Source organism: Crocodylus siamensis, chromosome 3, assembly GCF_052110815.1.
Source record: "Crocodylus siamensis isolate JL-2025a chromosome 3, ASM5211081v1, whole genome shotgun sequence".
Classification (NCBI taxonomy): Eukaryota; Metazoa; Chordata; order Crocodylia; family Crocodylidae; genus Crocodylus; species Crocodylus siamensis.
In genome coordinates, this window is record NC_143397.1 from 111,226,368 (window position 1) to 111,247,423 (window position 21,056).

Below are 21,056 nucleotides of genomic sequence, written 5' to 3' on the forward strand. Positions count from 1 at the left end.
TATCACGTGTACTTTATCCCTAAACTTTATTACAAGTTTCCTCCCTGTGATACAACCTGACAAGTGGTTCCTTCAGATGTTACAGCAGCGACCTTCAGTGGTACCAGCCTCAGATCCTCTGCTGGGTGTGTGGGATGTTTGTTTCTGGCTGTTCGAACAAGAATTCCATGCTTGCCCCAGCTGCCTCAGGGTAACAACACTATCTCTTTGTCCATTACTTTTGTAACATCTCAAATTGTCCAATCCTGAAGTTTCTTACCTCATCTTTTTAGATAAGGTACTCCAAACCTATTCAGTTTTTGGTTTCATTTCCTTTTAGGGAACCTGACGTACCTAGTTCACCCACTGTACCAGTCACAGAACTCATTTTTTCCCCACTGCCTTATAAGGCACTCTGTACAATTTCATTACCTAGCTCTGGGAAGGCCTAGACTGGCCAAAAACCTTAGCATAACTCAGTTTGCCTGCTACAAATAGTTATTGAGCACAGGAGTCAGAGAAATAGTTTCTGAAGCAGAACGTCTTAGACCTAAAATGCTGGCGGCTACAAGCAAGAGAGGCCCATGTGTGACAGACCTATTTAATGTGCCACGGTGTAATGGGCTTAGGCCCATTTAGGGTGACCACCCATCCCTAATTGGGCAGGACATTCCCAAAATAGGAATATCAAGTTCCTGCCCCAGGCTGCATGATACTGGGACAGCATTTGTCCTGGATTCATAGTATCGTGCAGGGATCCAGGTTTTCCATTCACTGTGGAAAAACATGGGAAGTGGTAAGTTTCCTCTTGCAGGCTGTCAGGGTTTCAGCCTGCAGCAGTCCACTTGGGACTGCGGGGAGCAGGATGCAGGGCACCATGTGGATGTGTGCATGCATACACGTGCACGTGGTCAGGAATACTTCCCCAGGCAGTGGTGGAGAGCAGCTCCTGCAGTTGCCCGCAGGTCCAAGGGGGCGGGGGGGATGGGGTGCAGATTGAGACCCCCACAGAGAGGGAGGGAGTGGGGCAGAGTTGGTGGCTGGGGCTGAACTGGGGGCACTGTCTAGTTGGGGCGCATGGGGCCAGGGGCAGGAATGTGCAGCTGCAGGGCCCAGACGGAGAGTGGGAGAACCTACAAACGACTCTTAGTTTCATAGTTTCTAGGGTCAGAAGGGACCCGAGTACACCATCTAGTCCGACCCCCTGCCATGGCAGGAAAGAGTACTGGGGTCAAATGACCCCAGCAAGGTGTACATCTAGCCTCCTCGTAAAGACCCCCAGGGTAGGAGCCTGCACCACTTCTCTTGGAAGTTGGTTCCAGATCCTGGCCGTCCTGACAGTGAAGTAGTGCCTCCTGATATCTAGCCTAAATCTACCCTCTGCCAGCTTGTGACCATTATTCCTGGTCACTCCTGGCAGTGCTCGGGGGTACAGGGACTCCCCCAGTGCCTGCTGATCCTCCCTGACTAGTTTGTAACAGGCCACTAGATCCCCCCTCAGCCTTCTCTTGTGGAGGCTGAACAGGTTCAGGTCCTGTAGCCTCTCCTCATAGGGCCTGCCCTGCTGCCCCCTGATCATGCGAGTGGCCCTCCTCTGGACCCTCTCCATGTTGTCCACATCCCTCTTGAAGTGCAGCGCCCAGAACTGGACGCAGTACTCCAGCTGTGGCCTGACCAGTGCCGCATAGAGGGGGAGGATCACCTTCCTGGACCTGCTTGAGATGCATCTGTGGATGCATGACAAGGTGCGGTTGGCCTTCCTGACTGCATCCCTATACTGCCGGCCCATGTTCATCTTGGAGTCAATGATGACTCCAAGATCCTTTTCTGCCTCTGTACTAACAAGAAGGGAGTTCTCCAACCTGCAGGTATGGTGCTGGTTGTTCCTCCCCAGGTGCATCGCTTTGCGCTTGTTGGTGTTGAATCCCATCCTGTTCTCATCTGTCCACCCCTGTAACCTGTGTAGGTCAGGTTGCAAGCTATTCCTCCCTTCTAGCATGCCCACATCCTCCCACATCTTAGTGTCATCAGCAAATTTGAACAGGGTGCTTTTTACCCCCTCGTCCAAGTCACTGATGAAGATGTTGAACAGTGCAGGCCCGAGGACCAAGCCCTGTGGGACCCCACTGCCCACATTCCTCCATGCTGAAAATGACCCATCCACCACCACTCTCTGGGTGCGGCCTTCCAGCCAGTTGGCGACCCATTTGACTGTGTAGGTGTCGACACCACAGTCCCCCAGTTTCTTAATGAGAACAGGGTGAGAGACAGTGTCGAAGGCCTTCTGAAAGTCCAGAAAGACTATGTCCACTGCTACCCCTGCATCTAATGATTTGGTGACCTGGTCATAGAAGGTCACCAGGTTGGTCTGACTGACCTGCCACTAATGAACCCGTGTTGGTTGCCCCTAACCATGACATCCCCTGCTGGCCCCTCATGGATATGCACCAGAATAATTTTCTCAAAAAGCTTGCCCAGGATCAAGGTAAGACTAACTGCTGCTTAGCTGCTTCTCTCAAGGATACCAGTGCCCCTAACATCAGAAAAACAAAGCTGCTTCACCAGCCTAGGGCCAATCAACTCTCCTGACAAAAATGTTCATTGATGGACAGGAGCTGGAGTATGCTGAATACTTTGCAAACCTCAGCAGCCATCTCTCAAAGAATATAGACAGAGGTAAGGAATAACAACAATATAACAGTTATATTCATATAAGGTATGGAAAACATAGAGCTACAATCTATATTTTACCAATATGGAATCAGTAAACAGTGAAGAGAGTCAAAGTCAATAAGATAACAGTCTGAACCAAAGTCAAAAGGGAGCTAATCTGAGTCAAGCTGAAGCAAGGAGATCCTAGGAAATGAGTCTGGGAGATTGGGCTCTAATGAGCTGTAACTCACTCCATCCACAGGGTGAGTTACCAGCTGCCGAATCAAGAAGCACCCAGATTTTCCAAGAACCAAACACAAGTTCAGAAAACCAAACACACTCCCCAAGTCACAAAACGCACACAAATCCATGAGATCAAATGCACCCAGTGACCACCACAAATGCATACACCTACCTGCAGGTTCTCTGGAAACCCCCTCAAACACAGAACCCTAGTGATTGTGAGTATGAATGCACACAGACACCAAGGCACTGCACCGTGGAGCCCCCTGGACTCTACTGACTCTCCACAGAGTATGCACACAACAAGAGACCCAACCACAAACCTCACACACAGCGCCAAAGTTTCAGATTACGTAGCCTTCAATCACCCCATTTTCAATAGCCAGTCCTCTGAGGCAAAGCTCCAGTCACTCAGTGCCAATCATATCAAATCCAGTCACCTCCCTGAACCACTTTCTCAAAGAGATACATTCATCAGTCAATCACATCCTGTCCCTCAACTACACATGTCCAGGCTGGTAAACTGGGTCAACAGATCAAAAGTTTACTCCTTGCAGAGGCTTCCCAAGGATACAGTAATTGCACATGCTCAAGGAATTTCTATTAACTGTACAACTGCGGATTCAAAATTTTTTACACGACAGTTAATCCATTTCAGTGCCCTGGCAAACCAAATGCAACTCTTGCCTGAGCTACTGAGTTCACATACAGGTGTCCATTAATTAATTGTATGTGCCTCACTTCCTCTGTGTTTGACTTGAAACCCTGTGGCTCGATTTGTAGAAGTGCAAGCTAGGCACTCACAGCTGTAATTGGGATAAAAAGGTGTATAATGGGAAGAACCTTGAAAATTAGGTCCTAGATATCTCAATTTGGCACCCAAAATTATGGGAAATATTTACTTTAAAATATCTGCGTTTTAGTTCTCCAGCTGATATAAATACCATACTCTGCTCATCGTAGCATGGTGGAGGTCCATTTGTTATAGCTTGTGAAGCACTTGGCCAATATAGCGATGAATATCAGAGGAAAACCCATGAAGGAAAATGAGTTCAGAATAGGGTTTGAACATTGTGCAGAAAACGAGGCCTACGACCACATGCTGCATGACAAGGAGAAAAAAAAAGCCATAAATACCTACTCATAAGCTGAACGCTGCTCATCCTGCCAATGATATCTGTGGAAAAGTAGTAAGTATGTGATTGTAAAAAAGCTGCTTCATAAGGCACACACATATGGGGCTAAATTTGGGTTGCACTGACATTTTGAGTGCAAGTTGTGAGATTAGTGTTATTTTTAATAGAGTTTTAGAGCACAATACAGGACCGAGGGAGCAGTTTGGTAACAGTGGAGGTTGCAGAAAAAAACGTTCCTTTTGTTTTTGGCATCCAAGTCCTGCACAGCTGAGGCTGGGGTCAGAAATAACACTGCAGTAAGGGGCAGATGGAGCTCACTGGAACAGAGGGAAAAAAAGCAGCCTCCACTCGTTGCCAGCTCGTGATGTGCTTGTGGTATTTTGGTTAAATCTCCACCTCCCAGACAAGTGACTGTGCAGGGATCTCTGCTTCCACTGCTGGAGACACCCGTCTCTAGCCTGCATCATGCAGGATCACCAGGCATGGTGCCCCGCTGTGCTTGGACACCTGTCACCCAGCAAACACCTGTCCCCACCCCGCACGGTCACGCTCTCTCTTGCCCCAAGTCCTGCGCACTGCAGGGCGAACCGGGCCGTGCGCATGCGCTTCGCGTGCCCTCACCCCATCCGGGCGCGAATGGTGTCACGCTCTCTACGGAGCATGCTCAGCTCTCGTTTTGCCCACATGGGCTCAAGATGGCGGCGCTGGGACTGAGGAGCTTTTAGTTTACACGTGCGGCGGGCTGGTGCGTGCGGCTCGGCAGCTCCAAGGTGAGGCGTTGGCGCGGCAGGAGCAAGGCCTGACCGGGTCCTCGGCTGTCCGTGGGGCTGGCCTGGAGGTGCAGCCTCCCCCCTGGCTCGGCACGCACCTCCCCCCTGCATCCCTGGCCCCTGCCCCGCGGAGACTGCCTCCGGGCCTTCCCGTGTCCCCGCGGTGCCGGCAAGTTAGAGTCGTGGCTTGGGGCTGTTGCGGGGGAGGCAGGCGCAGGGGTTGTGGGGGCAACTTGACACCATGCCTCTGTGCCACCGCCAACTCTTCTGCACACCTCTGGCCAGTCCTGCCCGGCCCAAGCCTGGTTTGTCTGTGCCAGGCTGCCACCTGACAGCCGCCCCCCCCTCCAATTCCTACTGTACTAGGTTTATGGACCTGAATAAATAATTGGGTTTTGGACAGGGATTATGGCTGGAAATCCTTCTTTGGCCACTGCACAGCATACCTGCGGCACTGGGGGACTCCCTCAGACATCTCTGACTGGAGTCTTGCCTGTCCCAAGCCACAGTTTCTTTGTGCCCCCATGCCCACTGTACTGAGTGTAAGTGCTTGAATAAGGAACAGGTTTTTGGGATGAGATTAGAGATGGAAATTCTTTTTGGGCCAGCCCACACTGGCTCCTCCGGACATCCCTGACCAGAGCTTGCCCAATCCAATGTGTGGTTTGGCCGTGCCAGGCTATCAACTGACTGTTCCCCCCAGCCACGGTACTAAGTATATGGTCTTGAGTAAGGAGAACTGTTTTTTGAGCTGGGATTATGGTTGGAAATCCTTTTTGGGCCACCTCGCAGCATACCTCTATGGCACTAGGGAACTCTCCTGGTCATCTGTGACAAGAGTCTTGCCGAGCCCAAAGTGCAGTTTCGCTGTGCAAGGCTACCAACTGACAGCCCCTCTGGACACCATACTGAATATATGGGCTCAAGTAAGAAGCTGAGTTTTGGGCTGGGGTTATGGCAAGAAATCCTTTTTGGGCCCCCCAACACTGTGTCTCTGTGCGACTTGGTATTCTCCCAGACCGCTGTTACCAGAGTCTTGCCTGGCCTAAAGTGCAGCTTGTTTGTGCCAGACTGACGACTGACAGCCCCCCGTGCCTACTGTACTAAGTTTATGGGCTCAAATAAGAAACTGGCTTTTTGGGTGGGATGGCAGCCCTCCAGATTTGAAATACACAAATGTGTGAAAATACTTTATTGTTGGAGGAGCAGCAGAGACCCTCCAGCAGTGTGGAGGAGCAGCAGAGACCTCCAGCAGAGCAATGGAGACTCTCGGAGGAGGTATCCACAGCAGCGTTTCCTATCATTGAACTCTACCAGTGGTCTCCAGCATCAAGTCATAGTAACTCCTGTGTGGCTCTTACTAGCCAGCTCTTGGTACTTAGGCTGCCATACATGAAAGAAGCCCAAGAGAAGGGCAGCAACCCTTGCAAAGAGGAGGAATCGATGCCCAGGGAAGTTGTGGATTCTCCGTCACTGGAGGTGTCAAGAAGAGGTTGGGCAGCTACTGGTCAGGGATGATTTAGGCATAGCTATGCCTACATGTATCGGGGTGTTTATAAGCCTTCTTAAGGGCCACTGAATGCTGCTGCAGCTAAGGCTGGGGACTTGAACTGGGGTAGGCCAGTTCTTCTGCTAGGAGCAAAGCCAGAGAGTCCTGACTGGAGTGTCTTGTCCTTCACTCAGGGTCAGACCGATTGCCATATTTGGTGTCAGGAAGGACTTTTACCCCATGGTCAGATTGACGTATGGACTGTGGCGGGGGGTTGCCTTCCTCTATAGCAGGGGTATAGCCTCTCCCTGGGAATCTCTGGAACATATATTGATAACGTTTCATAAAAACAGGACAGTGGTTGCCATAGTTCTCCTGCTTTACTTGTGGCAGGTTCAGGTGTTATGTCTGTGATGTATGGTTAGATGGGATGATTTGGATAGGGCTGATCATGCCTCAGGCAGGGGGTTGGACAAGGTGACCTATGGGAGTCCCTTCCAGCCCCGCTTCTACTTGCCACTCCTTGGTAGTGGGGACATGTTTTGGGATGATGCCAACAGGGTTTTGCCCCATGATGCCAGTCAAATTGCAGCTCCTAATTGGTAACACTGTAAATAGCACATAGATTCATAGATGCTAGGGTCAGAAGGGACCTCAACAGATCATCGAGTCCGACCCGCTGCCTAGGCAGGAAAGAGTGCTGGGTTGAGGTGGCCCCAGCCAGATGCCTTTCCAGCCTTCTCTTAAGGCCCCCAAAGTAGGGGAGAACCTCCCTTGGAAGCCCATTCCAAATTCTGGCCACCCTTACAGTGAAAGTTTTTCCGATATTTAGCCTAAATCTGCTCTCTGTCAATTTGTGACCATTGTTCCTTCTTGCTCCAAGAAGTGCCCTGGTGAACAGAGCATCTCTGATCCCTTGCTGTGTCCCCCTAATGAATTTGTAGGCGGACACAAGATCAACTTGCAGCGTTCTCTTGTGGAGGCTGAAGAGGTCCAGGTCCCTCAGTCTGTTCTCATAGGGCTTGTCTTGTAAGCCCCTAATCATACGAGTGGCCCTCCTCTGGACCCTCTTGAGTCTATCAACATCCTTCGTGAAGTAGGGCTCCCAAAACTGGATGCAGTACTCCAACTCTGGTCTGACCAATGCTGCGTAGAGGGGAAGTATCACCTCCTTGGATCTATTAGTCGTGCATCTGCTGATGCACAATAAAGTGTGGTTAGCTTTGCTGCTGCATTCATCACACTGATAGCTCACATTCATCTCGGAGATCACTTTGACTCTGAGATCCCTTTCCACTTCTGTGCTGCTGAGAGGGTCACTTTCTGGATATTTTTGCTCCCACACATGGAGGTGGGGAGTAAATCGGAGCCTGGCAGGCCAAAGCACGCTTTGGACCAGGCAAGACTCTGGTCAGAGATGTCCAGGAGAGTCCTCTGGTGGGGTGGCCCAAGAAAGATTTCCAGCCATAATCCCCACCCAAAAGTCAATTTCTTATTTGAGCTGTTATACTTTGTACAGTGGCTTGGGTGCTGTCAGTTGGCAGCCTGGCACGGCTAAGCCGTGTTTTGGGTCTGGCAAGACTCTAGTCAGGGATGTCCAGGAGATCCGCTGGTGGCACAGGCATGGTGTCAGGTGGCTCAGAAAGGGTTTCCATCTGTAATCTCAGCCCAAATTCCAGTTCCTTATTTGAGCCATTATACTTAATACAGTGAGCATGGGGAGGCTATCAGATGCCAACCTGGCATGAACAAACTGCTGTTTGGGCTGGGCAAGACTCTAGTTAAGGATGTCTGGGAGAGTCCTCCGGTGCCACAGAGGCAAGTTGTGGGGTGGCCCAAGAAGGATTTCCAACCGTAAACCTAGCCGAAACCGGTTCTTTAGTCAAGCACATGTACTTAGTGCAGTTGGTATAGATTTCATAGACATTATGGCTAGAAGGGACCTCACAAGATCATCAGGTCCAGCCCCCTGCCCCAGGGGCAGGAAGTCAACTGGGGTGATGGTTAGACCTTGTCTCTCCTTGGGATGCCCTGGTAAACGGACATTCTTCCAGTTCCTGATGCACATCCTTTCTATACTTATAGGCTGCCACCAAGTCACCCCTGAGCCTTCGCTTCTCCAGGCTGAAGAGTCCTGTGCCTCAGCCTCTCCTCATAAGGCTTGGTCTCTTGAGCTCTAATCATGCATGTGGCTCAAGCTTCTCCACATTTCTTTCTGAAGTGTGGAGCCCAGAATTGAATGCAGTACTCCAGCTGCAGCCTCACCAAGGCTGAGTAAAGTGGGAGGATGACTTCTTGGGTCTTGCTTGAGTTGCATCAGTAGATGCAAGCCAGAGTTTTATTTGCTTTGCCAACTGTGGCATCGCATTGGTGGCTCATGTTCATCTTGGGGTCATGGTTGACCACAAAGTCTCTTTTGGTGCTAGTGAGTGTAGCACTGCTGAACCTATAAGTATGATGTAGGTTTTTTCTCCCAAGGTGGAGCACCTTGCATTTCTCCATGTTGAATGTCATTAGGTTTTGATTCGCTCACCTTATGAGCCTGTCCAGATCGGCCTGAATTACCAGCCTATCCTCTAGTGTGACTGCACTTCTCCATAATTTGGTGTTGTCTGCGAATATAACCAGTCCACTTCTGACACCTGAATCCAGACAGTTTATGAATATACAGGCAGTCTTCTGACTTAAAACACAATTGGTTCCTGAAAACCATCTTAAGTTGAAATGTTGCAACTCAGAACCAATTTTCTCATAAGAAACAATGTTATAAATGGGGGATTAGTTCCTGAACCAAGGCCTGATACCCTATTTTCACTAAAAATACCCCAGAATTTTGTACTCGATCAATTATAAATGAGTAATATAGCTACATTAATGTATTTATATTGTAAATAGCAATCATATTGATTTGGAAGGACTTCTCTGAGGTGACTTTGCTGGACTTTTTGAAGGGTTCTTGGCTGGAGTCTTCTCAGGAGTCTTGGCTGCAGGTTTTTCTGGAGTCTTGTCTGCTTTCTTAAAGAAAGTGTCCAAGGAAGTGTGCACAGATGTTCTCCAGGGAGATGAGCGACGCAGCGAACTTGTTCGCTGGCATGGCATGGCATCGGATCAAGCGTTGTCCAGTTGAAACTGACATAAAGTTGAAGCAGGGTGTCAATTTATAAACATTGTAAGTGTGAAACATTGCAACTCGAAATGTAAGTCGAGGGCTGTCTGTAATAAAGAGTACCAGTCTGAGTACTGAGCCCTGGGGGATGCCAGTGGTCACCATGTGTCATGCTGACTTGGTTCCATCAACTGTCAATCTCTGGGTCTGACCATGGAGCCAGTTCTGTGGTCAGTATGGCGGGGGCTATCAGTTGGCAATCTGGCGTGCACAAACCGTGCTTTGGGTCAGGCATGACCCTGGCCAGAGATGTCCAGGAGAGTCCCCTGGTACCACACACATGGTGTGGGTGGCCCAAAAAGGATTTCCAGTCATAATCTCAGCCCCAAACCAGTTCCTTATTCAAGCCATTATACTTGGTACAGTGGGCATGGGGGGGATGCCAGTTACCAGCCTGGCACAAACAAACCACGTTCTTGGCAGGGCAAGACTCTGGTCAGACATGTCCAGGAGAGTCCTCTGGTGCCACAGAGGTATGCCGTGGAGTGGCCCAAACAGGACTTCTGAGCCATTATCTCAGCCCCAAAGCCAGTTCCTTATTTGAGCCATTATACTTAGTTCAGTGAAGGTGGGGGACTGTCAGGTTGGCAGCCTGGCATGGCCAAACCACGCTTTGGGCCAGGCAGGACTGTGGTCAGCGAGCTTTGGAACTGTCCCTCAGTGGCATTGACAAGTAGTTTGGGGTGGCCTGAGAAGTATATTGCCCCATAATCCCATCCTAATTTGATGTTCATTTAGGGCTTTGTACTTGATGTGGGATATTATTTTACATTTGAATTAGTAAATATGCACAGCTAATGAAATTCTCTCTGTTTAGGATGTGTAATTTATTAATAACAATTTTTATTGGGTATAGATTGGCTTTGAATAAGGAACTGGGAATAAGCAACTGACTTCAGCCTCATCTCTTCTCCTGTGTCCCCTTCTGTTTTGGGCTGCTTATTGACTCTCTCTGATGCTATCTCCTCACTCCATACTAACTCATGGCACATACCCCCTCTTGATAGCTGTTCTTTTGAACATGAAGCCAAATGCATGCATGCCACTGGAAACAGCTCTGAAAATAAATTCCAGACCTACTTGTAGGGTGGTGGGTAGAGTAGCAGAAAATGGTTTTGGATGCCTTTATGATGTATGCAAAACTCCGGTTCATTGGGCTCAGTGTCATTCATTGTGTTGCAGTAAGTAACTATGCATTTTAATTCCTTCTCCATTTTAAATTTGCCTCCTTTTAGGTTCAGGGTATGCCCCTTAGTCTTCTCTGAGCGAGGATGAAGACCAGAGTCTGTCCTTCCTTTTCACAACCATCTGTTGTTTTGCATACTCCAACATTCCCAACCCCTCCACTAACATCAGTGGTCCTCTTCTTTCTGGCCTCTCTGTGGATGGCAGTCTCATCATCAGCCCAAAGACTTGTCACACAGTCCCCCCGTGCATCTTTGTAATGGGTGCTTTGGAACATTGTATTTCTCCAGCTCCCGCTTGTTGCTCTCACAATGAGAAACTTGAAGTTATTGCGAACACAAGAGTATGGGCCTATACAGGCTCTTGGGAGTCCCCAGCACTTCTGCCTCTGTGGAGACCGAGAGACAGTGCTCATTGGCTCAGAATATGGGATCCTGGAGCTGGACCTTGTCACACAACAGGTAAGTGTCCAGTAGAAATTTCCCAGCACTGCTGCTCTTATGTAAAGCTATTGTCATGTTCTAGGACAGGGGTGTCCAGCCTTTTTGAATGTGGGACTGGATCACAAACTTTTTATCACCCAGTGGGCTGGCAAGCCATATTCAGAGACCTCCCAGGAAGTGGTATCGCATCAGGAAGTGATGTCACGTGACCTTTGACACCAGGAAGTGACAATTAAATGGGTCTGGAAATGTGGTTTAAAATCCAAAATAAATGCCAACCCCTGCCCTGGAATGTCTCCCGAACTGACTGGCTGTTAAAAAGTAACCCAAGGTTTTATTGTACAACTGGCAAAGGCATCTTATTTATTTATGTATGTAACAGATAAGTTAAAAAGTCCTGACTAAAGTGTGTCCTAGATTAATTCTGTGCTACAAATAAATGCAAGCATTCCCATTAGACCAGCCCAACCAAATGCACTCTCAGGTTCACACTGCTAATCGCCTTCAGCTGTGTCCATTCCATACTGAATTGCAGTATCAGAATTTAGCTTGTCTGTGCTCTGCAAAATAACTGAGTTAAATAAATAAGGCCTAGATGACTAACTTAGAAACTGGCCCATGTATTCACATAAACTTATCTAATTATGTCCAGTAATTAGATATGACAAGGCCAGTGCCCATTTCTGTGGCAAGCCATGCTGTTCATCTCTACCTTTTGTTCCTGCCCCTTGTCCCTCCCCCAGCCCCTCAGCAGCTTCCTAATGGCTGCTGAAGGGCTGGGGAAAGGACAAGGTTCCCCACACGCACCGCGTCAGCTTGATGTTGCCAGTGCGGTGCGTGTGGGAAGAGGAGCGCAGACCCAGCCCGCCTCCTCCCATCCCCAGCACCACGTAGGGAAGCCACTGCTTCCCGGCCCGAGCAACTTGCCGCTCCTCGCCCACAGGCAAGAGGCAGCCCAGCTTGGCTTCCTGGCCCTGGGTCGCTGGCAGAGGCGGAGCAGTGCAGGGGAGAGACTGGGGTTGTGCTGCCTCAGGCCCCTCCCCCATTGCCCACTCCGAGGCGCACCTGTACACACTAGTATAGAGCTGATGCCTGGGCTCTGGAGCCCGGCACAGCTGTTTAGAGCCTCCTGGACGTAGCTGGCCCTGGCTCTGGGTAGCTGCTGCCACCCACAGATCCTGCGCTGCTCCCAGCGGGCAGCTGGGAATCTGTAAGCCCTGCTGGGAGCAGCCCAGGGGGCCAGAGCTGGGGCCGGGTAGCACCTTGGGGCACAGCGAACGCAAGCTCCAACCGAGCCTGGGGCTGCCCTGCACGGTGCAGCCAATGCTGACAGCCCAGCAGGAGGAGGTACCTGCCTGTGCCGCTCTGCCTCCAACGGGGGCCGGGCGGCCAAGCTGGGCTGCCTGTCTCCTGCTGGCAGAAAGCGAGGAGTCGCTTGAGCCGGGAAGCAGTGGCTTCCCCATGTGGTGCTGGGGATGGGAGGAAGTGGGCTGGGTCTGCACTCCTCTTTGCACACGTACCACGTCAGCAACGTTAAGCTGATGCAGTCTATTTATATAAATATACGTATAAATAGAAGTTCTAATATTTTCTTCCTGCACCCCAGTGGATCATCTTGCACACCCCCTGGGGTGCATGCACCCCACTTTGGAGACCACTGGGCTAAAGAATTTGAAAACATCTGAAGCCCCAAGTGGGGGTAGAGGATGTTTGCTAATAGTAGGGCCACATTTGGTTCTTGACTGACTCACGGATTTGTAATTGATTTGACTTGAGATGTGAAAAATTTTCCTTAAAAAAAGAAAAAGCAAAAAAAAGCTGTGTGTGTAACAGTGGCAGGTGCATAATTTAAAGTCCTCGCCTTAGGGTGTGTGGGCCTAGAATATGGATATGCATAACAATGGTTGTAGATTTGTACCTCTAATACAGTTAAATGATTTGGCTAGTTGAGTCATTTTTGATGTTATATTCTGATTTAACAAAAGCAAGGGAGGAATAAAACTTCCTGAACTCAGAAGCAGACTTTAGGGTTTGTGCCTGGTGAAGGCCTGTGATCAAACCTGGGAAATCCAAATACAGAAGTGACCCCAGACCATTGTTTTGGGGCAATTTAGTGGTGGTTTGCAAGGAGTAAACTGTTGTGAATCAAAACCTGTTCCACAATGAGCTGCTCTGTCTCTCTGTTCTGGTAGAGTGTTAGCACTCCAAAGAATCTTAGTCTGAAACCTGCAGAGCTCTGCTATACTAATTGCCTGCCCCCGGGTTAGATTGTCGTGTTCCACACAAGGTGGTGCTAGAGAATGCATTTCTCAGAGACTCCCCACTAGCACTGGCACAAATGTAAGCTGAGTAGTTTCTGTTCATTCTGCTTCTCTGGCCTTTCTGTGCCCAGGTGATAAATGAAATTTCCTTGACTGTCGGAGGCTTTCTCTCAGAAGATGGAAGTGGCCACATTGTGGGTATTGAGGACCTGCCAGATCAGGAGTCTGTATGCATTGCCACAGCAGCTGGAGATATCATCCTGTGCAATCTCAGCACAAAGCAGGTAGGCTGGGCTGGTAAGGAGAAAGAGATGCCAGAGTTGACTCTGGAGCAAGCTCCCTTGAGGCTAGTAATGCACTTGCTGCTCACTGAATCAGTCAGCTGCATTTTTTTGTGCCGCCCTGCTGACTTTTGTAGGGTTTATTGGACATAGGGCAGAATCTATGCAACATATTGGGACTGGGAGTCCAGTAATTCCTAGATAGTCAAATATTGAGGTGTGGCCAGCACCTTTGCCCCATGTGCTTTCCCCTTGGGGCTGCTTGGGCTCACACTGGAGTCCTTTAGTGCAAGAAGTCCCTCAGTCCTCTACTAACTTATTAGGGTCCTAGTGTAAGGAAGCAGACATTTAAAACCCAGACCTGAAAATATATGTATTGGGAACATGCTAGCAGTCTGTCTGCCCTGCCCCATGCCTGTTTGCATTACAACACAGTCTCCAATGAGAGGATCACCCTCAGTCTTGTTCAGTGCAGTAGACCAAGTAGTGAATTGCATGTACAAGAACTGTCTCATTTGCCCACAGCACAGCCAAGCATGGAGCTGGCTGATTCTGAGAGACTAAGCATCTGAGCATGGGTCTGACTGCTAGCTCTCCAAGCCCTCTTTCTTGGGGAAAAGGTTTGGGGTTGGGGACCATGGTGAAGATGTCAGTCAACAGGAGTGAGTCTAGACCTGGTGGTCTTCTGGGTCCCAGACCAGTGTACCTTCCTGCAGGGGAGGAGATGGTGGCAACTGAGCAAAAGTGGTTGTTGTAACTGTTTTGATGGTGTTCTCTCTAGAGGTTAAGTTCCACAATGCACCAGGTGGGGCAGTGATAATGACAGTGTTAATGGGATGCCGATTGATTTGGTAACAAGCTCACCCCAAGGTAGGGAATGGAGAATTGACACCTTGCCACTTGCCTGAGATTTGACAGGATTCTTCTGGGGCCAACAGAAGGTTGCCTCCCTAAGCCCAGCAACTGCCCTTGTTGAATCTAAATTACAGTTGCAAACTAGAGCAAGCTTATGATTCTTGCTTGTCTAATAATGCATTCCTTTCTTGCAGCTGGAATGTGTTGGGAGCGTAGACAGTGGTCTGACCACTATGAGCTGGAGTCCTGACCAAGAGCTAGTTCTGCTTGTTACAGGTGCTGGTATTGTCTGAACTTTCCTGTGCAACCACAAAGAAACATATTGTGGCCTTGCATGAGTGTTATTGCAGCTAAATTCTTCCATCTTCCCTTATCCAGAGCTGCATTTCAGTAATCCCATTTTCAGTTCCAAAAGAATAACGTGTGTGTGTGCATGTTGATATAGAGACAAAAATGTTAAAGCTGCATCATTCTTGTTCAGCAGTTGTACAGAGCTCTTTCAAAGAAGTGTAACCTGGTATAGTATTCCAAAATACTTGTGTAGTCCTGCATTTGATTCCTAGTTATAAAAATAAAAAAAATGCTTATCTTTTTAAGAGTATTTTAAGTGTAGCTTATTGTTAGTGATATTGTAGCTGTTATGATCCTTTCCAGACTTACTTTCCTATAATCATGTGATTTAAACCTTCTGTTTTGCTTTCTGGCTTTTAAAATTGTCTGTTATGTTTATTGAACAGGTCAGCAAACTCTCATCATGATGACAAAGGATTTTGAACCAATTACTGAAAGTCATATCCACCAGGATGACTTTGGGGAAGGTAAGACATTGCAGCAAATACACATGCTTGTAACTGTTTCCTTATTGTATCATTAAGGTCAATGAAATGGACAAGCAAAACTGAATGGATCCTGTCTAAAGCATGGAAGAAGGTTTGGTGATAATGTTTATTGAGCTAACTATGCATCTGGGAAAGTTGTTAGACCTGTGCCACTTATTTGGTCCACGAGGCCAGATGGGTTGTACATCACTGACTGTGGGAGGCATTTCTGGGAAGCCAGTGTCATGCCTGTTTGAAAGTTACCCAGGAAGCTGTACTCTTTGGCAGTAGAAATGTATCCAATAGAATAATTCTAGAAACTAGCCTGTAATGTAGACCACAAAAGTGTGGAGCAGGTGGGCAGCCCACTTTCATTTGTGTTGGTCAGACTGTGTGGGATGTTGGCCAGTCTTCAAATCCCAAATTATCTTCCCTGTAGGGAAATTTATTGGACTTGGCTGGGGCAAGAAGGAGACGCAATTCCATGGATCGGAAGGGAAGCAGGCAGCTCATCGCAAGCAAATGGTAATGTGCTGATTGACAATGGGGGAGTGTCCAGGAGGGAGATCTGTGCAGGGAAAGCAGCTGTCCTTGTTCTTGGTATCATGTTTTCCCCATTTTCCCCCAGCCCCCTCTGCTTTGTCTTTGTTTCCTTCTGCCCATTTCTCTCTCTAATTCCCCTTGTTTTAAGTTCAGTGCCTGTTCCATCTCCGCCATTCATCTGTGCAGAAAGGAGCACTTAACAATACTGGCTTAGCTACAGGAGACGGAGTGTGAGGGTGTGTTTTCCCCCTTGGATGTTTTATGTAGCTCAGCAGTGCTTCCTATAGGTCAGATTGGTGGATGTGTCCCATTTGTCAGACCTTGTTTCCAGTTGCTCGTAAGCCTGAGCAGCTTGGATTGCAGTTTTTCCTGGTAGGTGTCTTCCCTGTTTTTGTTTTTATTTTTTTTGTGGGGGGCGGGGAATTGTTCAGCTGTTTGAGATGAGGAGAAAAATGTTTTGCCTGGGTTAACTACTAGGACCACAGGGGATCCCAAGATCCCCGAGTCTCTGCAGTCAGCAAATATCTGTGAAACCAGCTGGGAATGTTTCATTTCTGCCTTATTCTGATCTCTCCTAGAACTGGTGCACACAGAGGGTGCCAACTTCCTAGTGCTATCAGCTACTTACCTAGCTTGAGGGGCAGTGGTCTCCCTGGTGGACTGAAAGGTTCTGGCACTGCTAATGAACAGCATGAGTGTCAAATCCAATTAGATGGATTTTTTTTTTCAGTTTGCTTTCCTGATTTGCTAAGAGATTCCCTGTTTGCAAAGTGAGGCACTCATAGGTTAGGAGAGAAGATTGCTGACACAACTTGAATTTGGTCCCTCATGCACATGTGTTTGGTCTTGTCTTTAATTTGGTCTAGTCTTTAGTCGAAGCCTTGTTTGCTCTCAGGACCTTGGGCCTCATTCAGTGCATACGGTGGAGAATACCCGGTTGCAGTTTTATCCTTAATGCATGGCTTACATGTTTACTGCCCACTGCTTAAATCCTGCTTCTTCCTTGTGGGCTTTTCTGTGATGCTGGTCACTATAGTCTTGGAGCGCTCCACAGATGTTGCTGACTTCATTTTTATAGCTGCCCAGATGGAGAGCTGAGACACAGGGAGGTTGAAGTTGTGGGAGACGTGAGGTACCAGAGGACTGGAAAATGGCCAACATTAATTCCTGTCTGTAAAAAAAAGGCAAATAAGAGGACATGGAGTAAACCAGTTAACTACTATCCTCAAAACGTGGTGACTGGAGCATATCATAATTAAGTCCATTTGCAAGCATCTGGAGGAGGAAAGTCTTATAACGAGCAGCAAGCACTGTTTTTTCAAGAATAAACCAAGTCAAATTTGATCTCTTTCAACAGATTAACTAGCTGGGTGGATGAAGGTAATGTAGGGAATATAGTGCATCTGGACTTCAGTAAAGCGTTTAACAAAGTCCTGTGTGACCTTCTCCTAAACAGATTGGAGAAGTGTGGGCTAGACAAAACTGCAAAGTGAATAGACAGCTGGCTCAATACCTGCAAGAAAATGGTAATTTTAAATGGATCCATGTTAGAATGGCAGGAGGTTTTGAATAGAGTCGTATAGGGGTCTGCCCTGGGCCTAGTGCTGTTCAGTGTGTTTATTAATAATTTGGATGCTCGACTAGAGAGCTTCCTGAGAAAATCTGCAGGCACAAAGCTGGGAAGGATTGCAAATACACCGAAGAACAGGAGTGTAATTAAGAAGAATTTTGATAGATTGGATAGCTGAGGTGGAACTACCAGGATGAAGTTGAGTGCTCACAAGTGTAAGGTGCTACACCTTGGGAAGAATAATACAAAATGGATGACAAATTGCTGGATGACAGCATTATGGAAAAGGATCTTGGTGGATCCCAGACTCTGAGTCTGCAATATGATGCAGTTGCAAAAAAGGTCAATAAAGTTTTAGGTTGTATTAATGGGAGCATTATGAATAAGACACAGCAAGTGATAGTATCCTTTTGCTGGGTACTGACTAGTCCCTATCTAGGGTACTATGTACGGTTTTGGGCTCCATATTTTAAAAAGGGCATGGAAAATTAGGGAGGCCTCAGAGTTTGTTGACAAAAATGATAAAAGTCTTGAAAGGCAGCCATGTGAAGAGATGCTGAAAGAAATTGGCATGTTCAGTTTGCAGAAAAGGCTATTAAAAGGGGTCTTGAAATACCTGAAGGGCTCCCATAAAGAAGAAAGAAAATACCTCTTTCCATTACTGCAGACAGTAGGATGTGTAACAGTGGCTTGAAATTGCAGGAAAAACACCCTCACTGTTAGAACAGTGATGCAGTACAACAGACTGCCTAGGGAATTTGTGGAGTCTCCTTCACTGGAGGTTTTCAAGAACCAATTTGGATAGCCTTTTCAGGGATGAACTCTCAATATCTTCTGATATGAAGGTGCTGAAGCTGCCCGCCTAATTTGAGCAGCTGACAGCCCTTGTGGTATGAATGCCTAATCCTGGGGTGGGGCGATTGTGGGTGTACTCATGCATGTCTATATAACTGGGAGTCTTGCCATTTCTACATCAGTTGTACTTGTCCTTGTGTTCCTATTTATTTTATGTTCCATAATTACAAATCTCAGATTCCTCAGTCATAATAGTGTTAGCAGATGTGTGTTAACAGTTAGTGTCTCAGGACAAGCTGGCCACATGGTCCTGCAGACAACTCACAATGCACTATTCCCACCCCAGCCCTGGCTGCTCTTGAACATGGGGCAGCCACTCTGTGAGAGGTATCAGGGTGGGAGGAGAGGGGAGAATTCTAATGTCCAGAGGTGACAGGTCAGAGGTGGACTCACCCCTGCATACTCTCAAGATACCCTTTTACTGCCCTGCATGGTGACGTGCCCTGGGATAACCACACAGACACACTGCAGCATCTTGGAAGAAAGTGATGGTGCATTTTATCACGTGTAGTTCAGTAGATGTTGACTTAGAATAGTTGACACATATGTCTGTGAGCACAGAATAAGGTATTCTGTCCCAGGAGAAATGCAGTCTTTGTTTATGGCCTAAAGCAGGAATTGTCAACCATACTTGGGAAGGCTCCGGGGGTATGCAGCAGCAGTACTTGGGAAGTGCACCACTGCCACACGCTGCCTGCTGCTGCCCAAGTACCCCCGCTTCGTGTCCAGCTGGCCGTCAGCACCCCCTCGCTTATTGACCAACCACTGGGGGACCTCCTCACCCCCCTGCTCGTCAGCTGGCTGCTGGCCCCCTCCCTTGCTTGTCCAGGGAGTACAGACCAGGAGGGGTACCCACCAGAAGGGGTACACTCCTTAAAAAATGTTGAAAACTCCTTGCCTAAAGGCTTTCAAAGGCCCAGGCAAAAGCAGGACAGGTTATAGTTGCGTAGGCAGCCTTGACTCTTGCATTTCCAAACTCATGATTTCTTAGCTTTGCAACCTTAATGTTTTTTCACAAGGTGTTTGAATACAATTGGTTATAGTTCAGGACCGTCATAGAGAGCCAATGGAGCTGCATAGATTTCTGTAGTCAAAGATCGTTCAGATGATTAATTGCTCCTTCTTTTTTTCCTCACTCTGCATAAATTCAGGAAGTGCTACTTGCGTCACCATGGGATGATGGTAGGCCTCGAGTGACCTGGAGAGGGGATGGACAGTTTGTTGCTGTAGGTGCCATCTGTCTGGAGACAGGTATGGGATTGAACAGGACACTGGTGCCAGCTTAAGTACTCACACATGTTGAGCATGGGGGCGGCCACTGTTAAGTTGGGAGAGCCTTTTTACGTTGGGTACTAGTTTGCCAGTGGTGAGTTCTAGTGTCACCCACCAAGCTGACTTTTAATCATGGCTGGAACAAACTCTTCAGGGCTTTTCCAAATGGGAGACTTATTTTTAGGCTAAGAAATGTCATGTCTTAACCATGAGCTCTCTGAGGAACTTCACTGAGTGGAGAAGTAGCATTCACTAGAAAACAGCTATTTACTGATACTTCAGCACTTCAAACTGGCCAAGCACTCAAGGCAGGAAAGGGGGTAGTGGGGTGGGGGCAGTGGTCAGAGTTGGGCTTACTGAATAGAAGCTCTTGCTTAGCCTGAAGCAGATGGTCACTCTTGGCTACGTGAGAGCTGCCTGAGCGAAAGGTCCTCCCCTGCCAAATATAGAATATGCTCTTCATGGATATTTTTCCTTACCCACGCCTATCTCCCATCTTCCCTCCATCTCAATTGAGCAGGGGCTCGGAAGGTCAGAGTGTGGAGCAGAGAGCTTGTCCTTCAGTCAACAAGTGAGCCTGTCTCAGGATTAGAACAAGCCCTGGCCTGGAAGTGAGTAGCCAGCAAGCTAGGCATTGGAGCCTAGGTTTTGTTCACTTGTGCCCTCCATGTCTGTCTCTCTGCTCTCCTTTGTTTCTGTGCTTTGCCCAAGCTTTCAAGGCCCAGCTTGAAGCCTTCCTGTTACTGGTCAAATGTTAAATGCCAAAGAGCAACACTTTATACCCAATCTTTTTTTCTTCCTTAGAGAACATCCCTGTTCCACTCTAGAAGCAAAATATTGGGGTTGGGAGGGAAGGGTAGACTCTGTACCTGGCCTTGTGGCAACCCCCTACCAAGTCCTGGCTCTTTGTAATGAGGAGCTCCATTGTTCTCCTTTCCTGTATTTGGAGTTTGCCTGCCTTTAGAGAGATGCCTAATGAACAGCTGCTCAGCTTTCCCTTTCCTTTCACAATGTCTGTAATGCCTTCTATAGTGGAAGGCATTACAGAAACAAGTCCACTGCTGCTGCTGCTTTGGCTCATGTGTTGTGTGTCTGAGCATGTTATTCTGGGGCAGCCAGAGTTCTCTCATCCTAAGCATGATGGGTGGAAACTCTTCCTCCCCCCATGCTTTCCCTTTTTTATTTATGTTAAGGCCTTCCGGGAGCCTCATAGCATCCACACAGGAGAAGCCCAACAAGCATGATATTGTCTTCTTTGAAAAGAATGGACTCCTTCATGGGGAGTTTACCCTTTCCTTCCAGAAGGGGCAGGTCAAGGTGGGTGAAGAGTTGTGTGTACTGGGCTCCTGCATGGTTCTGTCTGCTGAGCTCTTGGAGGGTGAAGACCTGTGGTTGGACTGTGGTAGACAGGATTCCCCAGACTGGAGTAGCTCCATATCTGGGTCTGAATTTGCTGTAGCTGTTGATTTCTGTCTTAATCACAACCTGACTCTGAGCCTCAGCTCCAAGCTTAGAAAGAACTTGGGTTTAGCTCTCCT

At 48.1% G+C, this 21,056-nt stretch overlaps 1 protein-coding gene across 3 annotated transcripts in view; it reads left to right on the plus strand.

Annotated features, from left to right (window-relative positions):
- Nucleotides 1-4,651: 4,651 nt before the first annotated feature.
- ELP1 (elongator acetyltransferase complex subunit 1) overlaps nt 4,652-21,056 on the plus strand; it is a 55,678-nt gene continuing 39,273 nt past the window's right edge. For 2 of the 3 annotated variants that reach the window (XR_016441300.1, XM_090038980.1), the window contains exons 1-9: nt 4,652-4,780; nt 10,911-11,081; nt 13,456-13,608; nt 14,655-14,736; nt 15,198-15,278; nt 15,718-15,803; nt 19,398-19,497; nt 20,039-20,129; nt 20,712-20,835. Coding sequence is in view for 2 of the 3 variants with exons in the window: in XM_090038980.1 (XP_089895106.1) it covers nt 10,932-11,081; nt 13,456-13,608; nt 14,655-14,736; nt 15,198-15,278; nt 15,718-15,803; nt 19,398-19,497; nt 20,039-20,129; nt 20,712-20,835 (867 nt within the window). In the remaining variant the exon portion in view is untranslated. Of the gene's footprint in view, nt 4,781-9,220; nt 9,439-10,910; nt 11,082-13,455; nt 13,609-14,654; nt 14,737-15,197; nt 15,279-15,717; nt 15,804-19,397; nt 19,498-20,038; nt 20,130-20,711; nt 20,836-21,056 lie in introns of all 3 variants that reach the window. The other variant, XM_090038981.1, reaches the window with a different exon arrangement.